The following is a 14,327-nucleotide window of genomic DNA, read 5'->3' on the forward strand; positions in this document are numbered from 1 at the left end:
AACCCTGTAGCCATGCGTCCCCCTCACCAAAGATCAGTTACCATTTCACGGTGAAGGAATGTCGCCCTGTTTCTGGTGACTCTTGCCATTTTTGTTGTTGTTGTTGTTGTTGTTTTCTCAATGAGAGCCAATTGGAGTGTGGGATGTCATTGAATTTTACTCTGAGGCGATGCAGGCATACATTTGCGTACACTGACTATGCGCAACACGCCAAAGGACAAAGGAATACAGGTCTTACTTTTGACACAGTTGGAGAGATATAAATCTGGCAATACTTTTTATCACGAAATTGTGGTTATAGTGTGAAACTGCATCACTAACCAGATATTGAGCTGTTTTAAATTATTTTCCAAGACATTGGTGCCTTGCGATGGGAGTCACCAACATACACACCATTGTTCGGAGGAAAAAAAATTGTTTTCCAGATTATGACCAATCTTCAAAAAACAGGCTTACAACTGCCTATGCCACACGCAGTTGAAGCTTTCTGCCAAATTAATGAAACAAAGAGCCATGTTGGGTATTTAAAACAAACATTACTTTGTCACATGAACGTCTATTTAGCTTAATGCTAAAAAGCAATCCAAAACGCCATAGACAAGCTAATGAATAGCAGTGATATTGCGACAGAATAACCCTTTAAGCGACACAAATGGTGCAGCAACATATGTAGACAGAGCATGCAGCAAGACTCGCATTTATTATTCTTGAAGAAAAATGAGACGTGAGCTCCGAGAAAAAGTGATGTCATTTTCAGTCAGCAAGTGGTAAAATGCCCCCCTCCCCTCCGGCACCCCTAATTCATATTCCACAAACACAATATTAATGAGAATGCCATGTTTGGACTAGTGGAGCTTCTCGAATTTATCGTCGTTAAGAACGTTTTTGTGTTGACTTCCCTTTTAAATTGAGAATTCGGGGAAAAACGCATGTCTGAGACAAGGTTGAATAAATTAAAAACATTGCAGTAAGACCATAATGTGGGATGCTCTGTGAAATTAAAACTACTTTTCAGTCCTACCAACGTCACCACACATCAAGTTGAGTCTACATCACTGTGTGTGTGTGTGTGTGTGTGTGTGTGTGTGTGTGTGTGTGTGTTATTGATCCTGATTGGGCCTCACGGGAGGAGATTCCAGCCTGCCGTTGACCCACAGTTCTCCATGTTTCCACCCTTCCCTGCGATCATCAGAGGCAGCTGTCTATTCCTGCCAGCGGGCCGGCTCGCGTGACATTTTTGATTGTTGGATGTAAGGGGGGAGAGCGGGGGAGAGCGGGGGAGAGCGAGAGAGAGAGAGAGAGAGAGAGAGAGTGAAATGTTAGTACAGGCATTTTTGCTAAATCACAAGCAGGTCTTGGCTGAAGTGGTCAGCGCTGATGATTCTTTGGCTTGGTCATTGTCAAAACATCATCGCCTGTCCACTTTTTAGAACAGTGGTTTTCAAAGAGGTGGAGCTTGGAAACTTTGCAACAAATGATCATGCCGGATAGTCTTATGAGACAAGTTATGGCTCAAGTTGCCACAAGGTGGAACCAAAGCAATACTTTTAGATTCGACCATGGTTCCCCCCCAAAAAGAACCCCCGTTTTGGGTAAACTTGTGCCGCACAGGCTGCGCTTTGTACCCAAGTCCAACACATATTCCGCCATGATCCTTCTCATGAAATCTACCTTTGAAATCAAGCATCGATGTTGTTGCTCTCCGGGTGGTTGGATGCGGACGTGCTGTTGACGTGGTGCCCGCTGGCATCTGGATAATCGATCAGAAGGAAGGTTCACGTCCAAAGCTGGGCTGAGTGTTCCTCTCAAATGAATAAAAAGGTAAGAAAGTGTCAAGGAGGGAGGAGCGCAAAGCCAACACAGCAGGAAGTTGCACCAAGAGGCATACTGAAAGTTTCCCTGATAAAATTCTGTTTCCTGTTGAACACAGCATACCAAAAGACTCGTGATTAACTTTTGATTCTTGTGCAGGTTAAATTCCCAAACCCCCCCCAAACAAAAAAAAAAAAAGTGAATCTACAATCAACATTCCACTCTGACATTGTGATTCAAAGCATTTGCTGCCTTTCTTCCCATTGGAAACATTTCTTTTTCAACTCCTTTGTCCGCTTTTCTTCACTTTCAATTTGAGTGCTTGAAGGCGCATCAACTCATGGATTGTTGTCACCTCCGGTCAAGTAGTCTACTCATTTCAAAGAGGGCCGGGGTCAAAGGTTAAGTTGTCTCCAGTGTGTTGCTGCTTGACTGACACACCACCTCAAAGCTTCTCTTGTGCCCTTTTTTTTTTTTTTTTTTTTTTTAGTCATTGTATATTTAAGTTTCGCCCTTCTTAAGAAAAAGAAGAACAAAAAAAAGACTGGCACTGACTGCAGTGCAATTCTAATTTCAATTAGATAATTCATTTTAAAACTCCATGGATAGCAACATTTTGCATATACCTTTATTTTGTCATTAAGATGTATCCATTTTTATGCGGAGAAATTAAAGAAAAGTGATCCGTGCAGTTTGGCCGATATCAGATTGGCAGTTTTTAGCCAAAATAGACCCTCACGAGGATAAGCGGTTCAAGTCAAGTCAAATTTATTTCTGTAGCCCTTAATCACAAGAGTTTCAAAAGGCTTCACTGGCCCTCAGTTGACAAATACTGTATGACAACATGTCCTGATCTAACCACCCCCCCCCCCTGCCAAGAGGGCAAGCAAAACCTCAAAAAAACCTTGAGAAGGGACCACAGAACCAGGAAATCCCCCTTCCAGGTTGACCAGGCAAATCATGATCATAAAATCAATAAAATCATCTGAGAAACAAAATTGAGAAAAAAATGTCAATAATTTAAATGTTATTTTTTTTAATGATTGCATGTGTTTATGTGTTTCAAAATGAACGCATTTCAAACTTTGACAATAGTTCCAAATATCATTAAGAACAATTAAAAAAAAACAAAAACAAGTGACTTGAACTTGAAGTTGCTGATCCGAACAAGTCGAGTGTCTTGAAACAACATGTGCATTCCGTGCATGTCTTCCCACACTAGCGGACTGAATCATTTGACACATGAATGACGCTAACAGCTGCACACCTGATCCCTCAATCCTCCACATGAGAAGAAAAAAAAAAAATAGCGGCAGTGATAAAAACTCACCAGGGATGTCTGCAGCCTTTTGTGGAGGTGGCTAGCGGTGAAGAAGAGGGAAGAGGGATCTCTTCTTCTTGTTCGTCTGTTTTTTTGGCAGGTGGGTGGGGGGCGGGAGAACAAGAGCCTCTCATGCAGCCATGTCAGTGACTGATGTCCAAGTGTGTCTGCGAGTCAGTGGGCGCTCAGGTGATTTACAGCAGTTCTGCTTTAACCATCAAGGGCTGCGAAGGACCCCCTCGAGAGAAGGAATTTGTCCAAAAGGAGTGATTATGAAATGGGATATATTTATGATTTAGTGCTCCAAGAGGGTGCACGAGTTGAGCAGTTCACGGACACATTGTGATCGCTGTCAGGAAAAATATTGTCGGAGATAAATTGTTCGCTTAATAGCATAGTAGCCTTTAGTCCATTAATTTTCTGACCTGCTTTATCCTCACAAGGGCCGCGGGGCAGGCTGGAGCCTACCCCAGCCGCCATTGGGCGCTAGGCGGGGGACACCCTGAACTGGTTGCCAGCCAATCGCAGGGAACACATAGACGATCAACCATTCGCGCTCACACTCACACCTAGGGACAATTTTTAAAGTGTCCCATTAACTTGCCAAGCTTGTTTTTTCGATTGTGGGAGGAAACCGGAGTACCCGGAGAAAACCCGGAGCCGGAATCGAACCCTACACCTCTGCACGTGTGCTAACCGCCCTAGCCTTAAGTCTTTTTTTTTTTTAATCTCCATCCGTTTGATTAAAATGGTCTTTATCTCCAAGTCTTTTGAGGTAGTCAACCAGGTCATAGTGAATCTTAAACGATGAATCAAAGCAACTGGATTATCCTTGTTTGATTTTTTTTTCTTGTACTCCAAAAACGACTTTGGCATTTATGCCATTAGCACGCATCTCCTTTCTCAAATGCAAGGGTATTGCAGGAAGTGCACCATTAAAACCCTTACATTTATTGCAAAAAATTGCAATGTGCAGTTGTGCCTTGAGATGGGAGTGACCCGATTACACAAGTTTTGAGATATGTTGCATTTTAACCCTTTGTGGAAGGAATATTTGAACGCCAATGGTGGAGCAACACATGCGTACAGACAAATTGACATTCATATTTTCTTTATCCTCTGTTAAAAATGACTAATATTACAGTTCACTGAGTCACGAAGTGTAGTGGCGAAATTAAATTAAATCAATTAAAGCCACATCTCAAAGCACCATAGTGGTTGGGGCACAAATGATAAACCTGCGATAAAGGGGTAATGTACATATCAAATATCCACTGCTTAAGTTTTTTTTTTACATTGTTTATTATAAATAGTAAATAGTGCTGTATTGTACACAAAAAAAGTCTTCAAACAAAATGGTTTTTAAGCCAAACGAGAATGATACAAAATGATTTGAGGAGGGGGAGGGGAGGCAATGACATGAATAATAAACATTGTTTGTAAGACTTACATAAGCACTTGCGAGGATGTAATTACAGAAGACACGGAGCAATTAAGAAAAACTAAATAAATAAGGAACGGATCAAAAATGTTTACGGAAATTCATTCAATACACGCAAAAGAAAGGAACCGTCAAGTGTGTTCACCTGTTGCGAATGTTTTCTTCAATTTTTTTTTTTTGTTGGCTTAAATTTTCATCAGTCTTAACAAGTTGCCCTGATTGGTCACGCGCACAACCCGAAATGAATAACGGTTAACAACAAAACAACAACAAAAAAATAGCAGGAGCATATCTTGGAGAACACTATCGAGTGCATGTGGTCTGCGCTCGTTTATGAGGTATGAAGGTATTGCACTTTCTTTGGGTTGTCTACTTGTCTCGTTTCACACACATCTGTGGTTCTTCCCTTCCATGGACGTGTTTAAATCGTCTTCAACGAGAAACCACATCAGGGTAGATTTATATCTTTTCCATCGTGTTCAGCCTGAGGATGAACATCTGGCCTTTTTTTTTTTTTTGATGAAGAAAAGGAAAATCCATTCATCCTCGGTCAACTTGGTCCCAGAAAGCAAAAATAAAATGCTTGGTTTAAAAAAAATAATAAATCCAAAAAGATGTTTAGATGAGATGGTGATTCCAATCAACTTGTCAGGCTCCACCATTTGTTTTGGGACCCCAAGTATTATTTGAGTATGTTTTACAAAGTTTTGACAATGCACTGCATAGTGGAAATGGGTCTAAAGTCAGCCTTGCAAAAATCAAGTTCAGAATCTTGAAAGTATTACGAACCCCCCCCCCCCTTCCCGCCCCCTCAAACCCCGTCTCAATCCCGCTTTTCCTTCTCCTCTCCAAGCATGAACACGCAGGCTCGGCCCTTGGCGCACGACGAGACGCATGAGGTAACTGGAGAGGCTGCACCTTTGGTCCTAATTATTCCCGTCCCACCCCCACCCCCCCATTAGTACGCCCTGCATTGCAGTAATGAAATACCTCCACCAGCGCCACTGGCATCTCTTTCTCAATGTGGTAGTCCTCGTGGTCAGCCTTGGGGGTGGTTGGCAAAAGCAGCGGTTGGGGTAGGGAGTGGTGGGGCGTTGGGAGGGGCATTGGGGGGGGGAGGTCAGACTGGCGGTGCAGGAAAGCCTCAATGTCGATGAAAGCCTCAATCTCGCTTTAAATAATAAAAGGCACCTGAAGGTGAGAAGGGCAGACAAAGGGTTGGTTAAAAAGTTTGGCCGGTTGGACGAATTTTGGGACGGGAACTAACAAAGAGCAAACATTTGTGCAGTATGATGAATTCATTGCGGCTCCTCGGGGTTTGCCGCTTGACTCTCGAGTGGCATTTTTTTTTACAGTCATGCAGGCAAATAATGGACAATATAAATAGTCATATGTGAGTATTGTCTGTCTACATGTGTTGCACCATTGATTGTATATGTGAGTATTGTCTGTCTACATGTGTTGCACCATTGATTGTATATGTGAGTATTGTCTGTCTACATGTGTTGCACCATTGATTGTATATGTGAGTATTGTCTGTCTACATGTGTTGCACCATTGATTGTATATGTGAGTATTGTCTGTCTACATGTGTTGCACCATTGATTGTATATGTGAGTATTGTCTGTCTACATGTGTTGCACCATTGATTGTATATGTGAGTATTGTCTGTCTACATGTGTTGCACCATTGATTGTATATGTGAGTATTGTCTGTCTACATGTGTTGCACCATTGTTTGTAGATAGCTAGATAGCTAGATAGCTAGCTAGATAGCTAGCTGGATAGATGGATAGATGGATGGATAGCTAGATAGCTAGATAGCTAGATAGCTAGCTAGATAGCTAGCTGGATAGCTAGCTAGATAGCTAGCTAGATAGCTAGCTAGATAGCTAGATAGCTAGATAGCTAGATAGATAGCTAGATAGCTAGATAGATAGATAGATAGCTAGATAGATAGATAGATGAGGCATTTCCAAAACTATGACAAAGCTTTTTTTTCCTTGTAATTTACACATGAACTTGTTCTTAAATATAGAGAATACTTCTGCCACCTCTGTTTTTAGAGGTGTTAACCTGAGCATAGCACAACATTTCAGAGCAGGTGAAAATGGAAAGCGGGTTCCCGGGTTGAACAATAAACCTCCTACAAAAACAGGTGAAGAGCTTTTGGGGATCTCTTGAGACCTCTTTTTCAACCCAACGTGGTTGGTAGAGCGAAGCCTCCGCCTGGATCACTCTAGTTCTGCTCCGTTGATCAATAACTAAATCTGACCTCCTGTTGGACACATGGTTTCAATACAGGACTGCCAAGGGTCATAATCGCCCCCTGTTAAAGAGCCCCTTCCTTAACACATGTATGCACACACACACACACACGCGCACACACACACATACATGCCTCTCCTGCCCCAAAAGCTACATGCGGTTCTCTCCCAGGACGGACTAAATTAACGAGATCAAGATGTAGCCACTGATGGGCCAGTCAACATGTGCTAGTGTACCCCACGAGGAGCTACACGCTCCCCTCTCTCCTGTCAAACACACTTTTTGGTAAGTGGCTCCTTTCTTTGAGTTGGGCCAACACGGGGGTCATTACATGGATAGGTGAGCCGTACTCAAGTCCGATGGGCCAGCTCATCATCACGAGGGTCATGAAAGGACAGAGAAGGGAGCCCCACCCCCGGATTGCCTCAGCGTCAAGCTACATGGCTCGTTTGATGAGTGTAATGTAAACGGAGGTAACCTGGCCAACAATGGATGTACATGTAATCTCAGCGCAGGGCCAGCCCATTTGAGCCGCGCACTCATCAGAAGGACCGGTGTAATTAGCGTGGTTTATGTTAGTCAGAAATCCTAAACCGAATTGCCCAATCGAGCCGGGGATAAATGACGAGCTTACATAAAAAGAGAATACATACTATTTGTAATTCGCTTTAACAGCAGCTCATTCACTGCAGTCTAAAATTTGTATAAATCTATAAATGTGATACTTTTCTAGTGGGTGAAAGAACATATTCACTTTCTCGGGGTGTTGGCATTACATGGAAAATAAATAAACCGTTGACTTAGTGTTGATGAAATACAGCTGTGCCTTGACATACGGTTGACCACAAACAGCAATTGGGCAGATATAATTAGTCAAAATTTTGCATTGCCCTGCTCAGCTGAAGTTAAACATAAAACAAAGAGATTTACACATTGTATATTTAAAACAGCCACTTAATTTTTATTTCCACAATGCTGCCATCGGGACGCAGGCTAACAATTAGCATCTATACTGTGTTGTTGCCCTTTAGCTGAACTCAATCTGTGCTGCAACAACTGTAGACAGACCATATTACCAACACTCACAGGCATATATGCTTTCTCCTCTGCGAAGAGAGGACTAATATTTCTTAAAATGCCATATGGAGAAGACGAGTGAGGACCTGAGCATCCAATACAGTACATCTATATGTCTGTCTTATACTGCCCCCAAGTGGCCAAGGCGCACACACCAGATTCGAAGGAAAAAGTGTGACAAAACTGCTGAATTATTATTATTACTTCATAAAATGTACTTGCATGGGGGGGGGGGGGAGCTGTGGTGGCCTCAATAAAATACATTAACACAACAAGAACACTCAAAGAAGACCTGCTGTTGGCCACAGCTCACACCCAGGCACCCACATCAACACCACAAGCCACCTCACCAGGTCACGCCGAGAGTATGCATTTTATTCAAAAATATTCAGGAAAATGTGGATTCCTAAATTTTCATAAAGCAGTTCTGCATTGCTCATGAAGAGCGTCTTTCGTACGCCATCAAGAGTCTTCAGTAAAGGTAAACGTGCCGTTACATTTATCCACTTTGTAATTGTATAGTTTTCTGAAAATAATGTTACTCTCCATAAAACGGATTTCTGAAACAAATTTGGTGGATTTAAATGATTTCCTATGGGAAATATAGTTTTGGTTTTCATACAAATTTGTTTCAGGGTAGTTTTTGGTAAAGATTCATCATAAAACCTGAAATTTCACTGCGGAGAAAAATGTATGGATTTCAGGCCTACCTTGCTCTGACTGTATTGTCCATACTGGTACGATGGGTGGTGGTCGACGGCGTAGGCTGGCGAGGTGTAGGAAGACGGGCAGTAAGACTGAGTGCTCGGCAGGGCGGGCATGCCGGTCAGACCCGGTAAAGCCTCCAGCCGTTGGGAGCCGTGACAGCTGGCAGCCATGCCGGCGTTAGGCTCCAAGCCTCCGGTCAGGGGGGAAATAGCAAAGTCACTCTGGGGCTGATGAGGCACTCCGCTCGGGTTCAAAAGGCCCATCACCTGTGGGGAGAGAGAGAGAGAAAGAAGGAAGCTTGGGGGATTAGAAGACGGACTAAAAGACATTCAATCAACTCGACTCAGGTGGGCTCAGAGGAGTGGAGGCGCAGTCATTGTTCATTGTGAGACCACACTGGCGAAACCTCATACATGTGGTTTCTTTTTATTCTGCTTGAACTGACAAGGGAACACGGGCGTTGATGGCTCTGGGTTACTATAGGGAAGCTTTCATTAGATCTTCACTGTCAGACTTGTGGACAGAGCAATCCTATTTTTTTTCATTGCTGGTCACATCTATAGAAGATTTGCGTTCAACTTTACGGTCAAAACACGTTTCGCAATGCGCGAGGCCATGAGATGTGGTTTGCTTCGAAACAGAGGTGCGGAAGCACTATTTCAGAAGCGTCAGCATGAGATGGTATGTAGAAATATGTGTACGTCTATTTCATTCACCACAATAAAGGCTGTGACACCTTGCTCAAGGGCAACTCAAAAGTGGCCAGCAAGCAGACCAGCATCTGTCCAACATCTAGTCGCCATTTTTTATTTATTCATACATACATAACAGAGAAAGTGGATGCTCATCCACAATTTTTTGTGTGTGTAATTTACCACTGCTAAATTAAAAAACAAAGTCGCCAAAGACTAAGCACTACGCTAACTGTAAAACCCGCTTTTTTGCAGGAGTCATGAAGCAGTTCTGGCTTAATCTAGTCAAATATTTGCATCAAACAATTGGAAAATACGCACTTTCTGCAACTTTGAAGTGTCCCAAATTTATGTTTATGTCTGCGCTCAGACTGGTGTGTCTGTTCTAAAACACGCCCTCTTTCAAAATCCCTTGATGCCCTAAAATCACCGTGTCCTTGTGAGGCCGAGAGGCCAAAAGGGTACGTGGGAACAAGGGGTTGGGGTGTGTGTGTGTGTGTGTGCGTGTGTGTGTATGAGACGTCGCCAATGTGTCGAACCCGAACCGCTGCTCGTGTGCATAATTTCTTTGCAGTTTTTGCTCTGATGTCAGGGGCGTGATACATCACGAACAGCTGCGCACAGGTTTGCGTGAGAAACAAAGTCATGAAATTGTCTTTTAAAAGTAAAAAAGGGGGCGGCTGGACATCGAAGGGGACTTGGAGAGAAAGAGTTACAGTCTGTGTAATGAGAAGAAGAGGTGAGGGGGCCTGGGATGGAAAGACAGCAGAAATAATGAATGACTAAGACGTAAAGCAGATTGAGGCAGAAAATGAGGCTTCCCAAACTTGGGGGCCATCTGGCATGTGTGCTGTGATCATGATTGATGACTGATGGATGTGATGTAGGCTGTCAGTGATCAGACCTCACATATCGTCAACTTATGTTAACCCCGATTCAACCAATAAAGATCTGTGCAAGAAAAAAAAAATCGCAATATTTTTAACGACCGGAAACAGAAGAGACGCAGTCATCAGGCACATCAATCAAACAAAACTGCTTTTTTTTTTCTTCTCTGATTTGAAGTTGATATGTCTCCCTGTAATCGGACCGGTTTATTTATTTTTTTAACCCGTAATATTTTTTGCCGGGATCACTGCACAGCGCATGTAGTAGAATGAACTTTCCTAGATCGATAGGTAGCTAGATCGATTACAAGCTAGCATAAATTGCTAGCTAACTAGCTCATGAGCCGGCGAGATAAATTCACTGGGTCAACCACTCACAGCACACTCACAAGGGATATGCGCACACTTAATAATGTACAATGACCAAAAAGAAGATTGAAACAATTTAAAAATAATCAAAGTAGATGCTATTTTTTTTTCAATTCATCGAATCAAGTTCATGCTAATACATAAAATCTTGCCAATTAAAAAGTATACAACTGTAGCGTAGGGTAGAGTGAGACTGATTAAATGTGTGTGATTAGAAATTAAAAATATATATATTCCACCGCATAAAAATTAATTATTCTAACAATGGTGCTTTCACGTAATTATATAGGATATGGAAAAAAAAATTATGAAGCCGTAACATGCATTGCTAGAATGCAGAATTTTTAGTCTCAAGTAGTCGTTGGTGTAGGCTTAGGAAATAATACGCGTCCATGAGCCGACATTTCTACGGCAGCCGTTGGTGGTGCCGTGTCTGTTTTAAGGTTGTTCCGGGGATTAGGTCTCAGTGGGGGTGCAAATCCCAGCCGCTCGCTTCCTTGGTGAGAACGGATTGCTTCGGTATGCACCAGATCAGCAGAGGGATGCCAGAGACCTTGCGCCGAAAGAGGAGACCGCGAGCGCTCCGATCACATATATCTCCGACGACTATCTCACTCATCTAAAGACAACCTTATCCCATATCAGCCGCTAGGTCCTGATATGACCATATCTGGAGTTAAGCGAACATCTGAATCTCCTGACGGGTGTAGAGGAGCAACAAGTCCGGCTCACTCACTCAAGTTGCAGTTCAGATAAGCAAATAAGGGAGAATTAAATGGTGGGTTTACAAATTAAGGACACAAAAAAATAAATAAACCGCATTTTGTTAGCTTCGTCATCATTTTGACTTGACAGTAGTACGTGATCAATATCATCCGTGGACAAATTTGCCGTCACCTTGTTACCCTACAAAAATATATTTTTCATAAAGCTGTGTAATAATAATATTAAAATCGGTTTGAAGTTTCTTTTTGTTTTTATCGTTACATCCTCATTCACACCATCTGCCTCGGATTGGTTGTTTTCGCAAGGGTGCGTCGGTTTCTTGTATCAGAGATGGATGGATTTTTTTCCACATATATTTATCACATACTGCAGTCAGGTCATGATTATTTTAAAAACACGAAACAAAAGAGAGTGTTTTTTAAAAAAAAAAGCTAACTCGTGACTGTGAAGTTCTTCAAGTCTTCATTATCTCTCAATGTCATTGAACGTAATCACTCCTGCTCTCTAATTTAGCCCAAATCAGGAAATGAATTATTTCCTAATCTGAAATGGAAAGAGCCACGTTGCCAGACGCATTCCAACAGCTGCAATGAATACACAAATTAAAAGAAATTAGCCAACAAAGTGAATCATTTGCATAAATTACACACCGCGTTACAAGAGGAGAGATGACTTCGTCCCCTTCAATTAAGACACTCGGGCAAACGTCTGATTGCAATTCCAGACTGACATTCCTGGCACGCCGTATCCATGTAAGACCTTGTGTGCAAAACTGCCCGCCCAAAGGTTAATGCTGAAACCAGCCAGTAGGACACTCAACCTTTGGCCTTCTTTATTGGCACGCCGCGCACTTTGTGACCCTGCGAGTGTATGAATTCACAGGACAGGAGCGTCTACAAGTTCTAAAGTGTAATCCGCTAAAATAATAATAATAATAATCTCTTGCAAACCGATAATGTGCGGCAAGATGGTTCATCACACCTATTTTGTCGATATATGCTTCCACACATGTGTTAGGCAAAAAGCTCATTTGGCGGCAACACCTGCTTTTTCTTTTCAAAGCCGTCCATCCGACCGTGAGCCACCTATCACTTCCTCCCAGCGCAGGCCATATGATAGATAACCCTTAACGTAGGGAATGCAAACTCGTAACAAACCTGCCTTGAGGCACTTTTTTTTTATCTGCGCCTGACAGGATGCAGAGATTCTCTCTCGTGGGAATTAGTACCCAGCATGCATTGCATCTGAGCCCGACCACCCTTTGTGGAGGCTAAAAGCTCGTTTTCCGCCTGTTAGACCATCTTCAGGCCCGGTAGGGAGCCCCTGATGGAGCCTGATGACTGTGTAATCGGTCATAATTGTCTTTTCAGTTTTGATTTGCGTCATCGCGCCGCAGCCATACGCGCACGCGCTCGTCTTATCTGCCGACTTCCTCTAAAGACTGACATTTGCCGCATTGGAAATTCATCAACCCATCCGTGTGAACACAAATGAAATTCTCCCTTTTTTTTTTTCAAATACCAGCAAGGATCTCGTCAATGCCAAGGCAATGATATGGACAAACTGCATGGACCAACCTGAGGCGAGAGGCTGTTGCCGATGGCAGCGGGGTTGACGGTGTTGCCGTGTCCGGCCGGTGCCACGAAGCCGTCCGAGTATCCTGAGAAGCCGTGACGTCCGGAGGAAAGGCAGTACGCCGAACCTCCGTCCTGAGCGCTGGACGACGAGCCGAGCCCGCTCTGGTGCACGGATGTCGGCGGCAGAGGCTGCGGTCGATGGACCGTGCCGGGCTGTTCGGTTGCTGTTCGCAAATAAAGAAACCCCGCTAAGAGTCATATTAGAATGAAGCTTAAAGGAGAGCAGATGATGAAAAGTATGCCGTTGAGGTTGGATGAGTGGTCAGTACATGCAGCTCACAGTGCAGGGCTGTAGCGTTCCTGTGTGGAATTTGCATGTTGTCCCTGTGCCTGAGTGGCTTTTCTCCGGGTACTCCGGTTTCCTCCCACATTCCAAAAGCATGCATTGCAGGCTAACGGAACACCCTAAATTGTCCCAAGGTGTGACTGCGAGCACAAACTGTTCTTCTATGAGTTCCCTGCGACTGGCTGGCGACCAGTTCAGGGTGTCCCCTGCCAACTGCCCGAAGACAGCCGGGATAGGCTCCAGTACGGGAACTTCTCTAAGGGGGCTCACCTTGAGCTATTGAAGTTGCAGGATAGGGACTCTCAGGCAGCTGATAGGGCTGCAGGCCCGACATAGCTGATGGAGGGAAACCGCCCGGGATGAGGTGATTGAACGCCATCAGCTGATTGGCTCCCGCTTGCTTCCTCCACCGGGCTCTTCTGTTGCTGAACCACACCTGACAGCAGAACAAAATAGTGTTCAGCGGTGATTGCCACCCGGGGTGGCGTGTGATGGGAGATCAACTATTTGTATATATAGTATAAGTTATTTGTCTCAATTATTTCCGAAATCTTTGTTTATCTATGTTTGCGACAGGCCAATAATTGCAATGTTCTGATGGCAGAAGGAATAATAAAACCAGTATGTTTCCACCTGCTGGCAACTGTTGTATTAAATTGTAATTTCTCCAATCACCAGTAGATGGCAGACATTTCCTACTTGCACCGACACTGTGTTTTTAGAATGTGAACGGGCCTAATATTTTTTTTGCAGATTAGGAAGGACAAACATATTGCCTCAATAATGTTACAATTTTGAGGGAGTCGATTTTTGTGAATAAAACGTACAAAATGATTCTTCTGTCATACATCTTGGTTAGGAAGAACGTATTCCTGCAAGCATGACATAAGTCGGTTTGGGAGTAAATTGAAACGAGATCATCATTACTGTAACTCATAAATTTTGTGACATTTTTGTTTTGGGAGGGGGCGGCCCGGTAGTCCAGTGGCTAGCACGTCGGCTTCACAGTGCAGAGGTACCGGGTTCGATTCCAGCTCCGGCCTCCCTGTGTGGAGTTTGCATGTTCTCTCCGGGCCTGCGTGGGTTTTCTCCGGGTGCTCCGGT

General features: G+C 43.5%; 1 protein-coding gene across 3 annotated transcripts in view; it reads right to left on the reverse strand.

Annotated features, from left to right (window-relative positions):
- Positions 1-4,422: 4,422 nt before the first annotated feature.
- Positions 4,423-14,327, reverse strand: part of pax3a (paired box 3a) — a 38,347-nt gene continuing 28,442 nt past the window's right edge. For all 3 annotated transcript variants that reach the window (XM_052087942.1, XM_052087941.1, XM_052087940.1), the window contains 4 exons: positions 13,494-13,659; positions 12,878-13,101; positions 8,629-8,892; positions 4,423-5,765 (listed from right to left, as the gene is read on the reverse strand). In XM_052087942.1, the coding sequence (XP_051943902.1) occupies positions 5,748-5,765; positions 8,629-8,892; positions 12,878-13,101; positions 13,494-13,659 (672 nt within the window). In that variant the 3' untranslated portion in view covers positions 4,423-5,747. The remainder of the gene's footprint in view (positions 5,766-8,628; positions 8,893-12,877; positions 13,102-13,493; positions 13,660-14,327) is intronic.

This window comes from Hippocampus zosterae, chromosome 15 (assembly GCF_025434085.1).
Source record: "Hippocampus zosterae strain Florida chromosome 15, ASM2543408v3, whole genome shotgun sequence".
Taxonomy (NCBI): domain Eukaryota; kingdom Metazoa; phylum Chordata; class Actinopteri; order Syngnathiformes; family Syngnathidae; genus Hippocampus; species Hippocampus zosterae.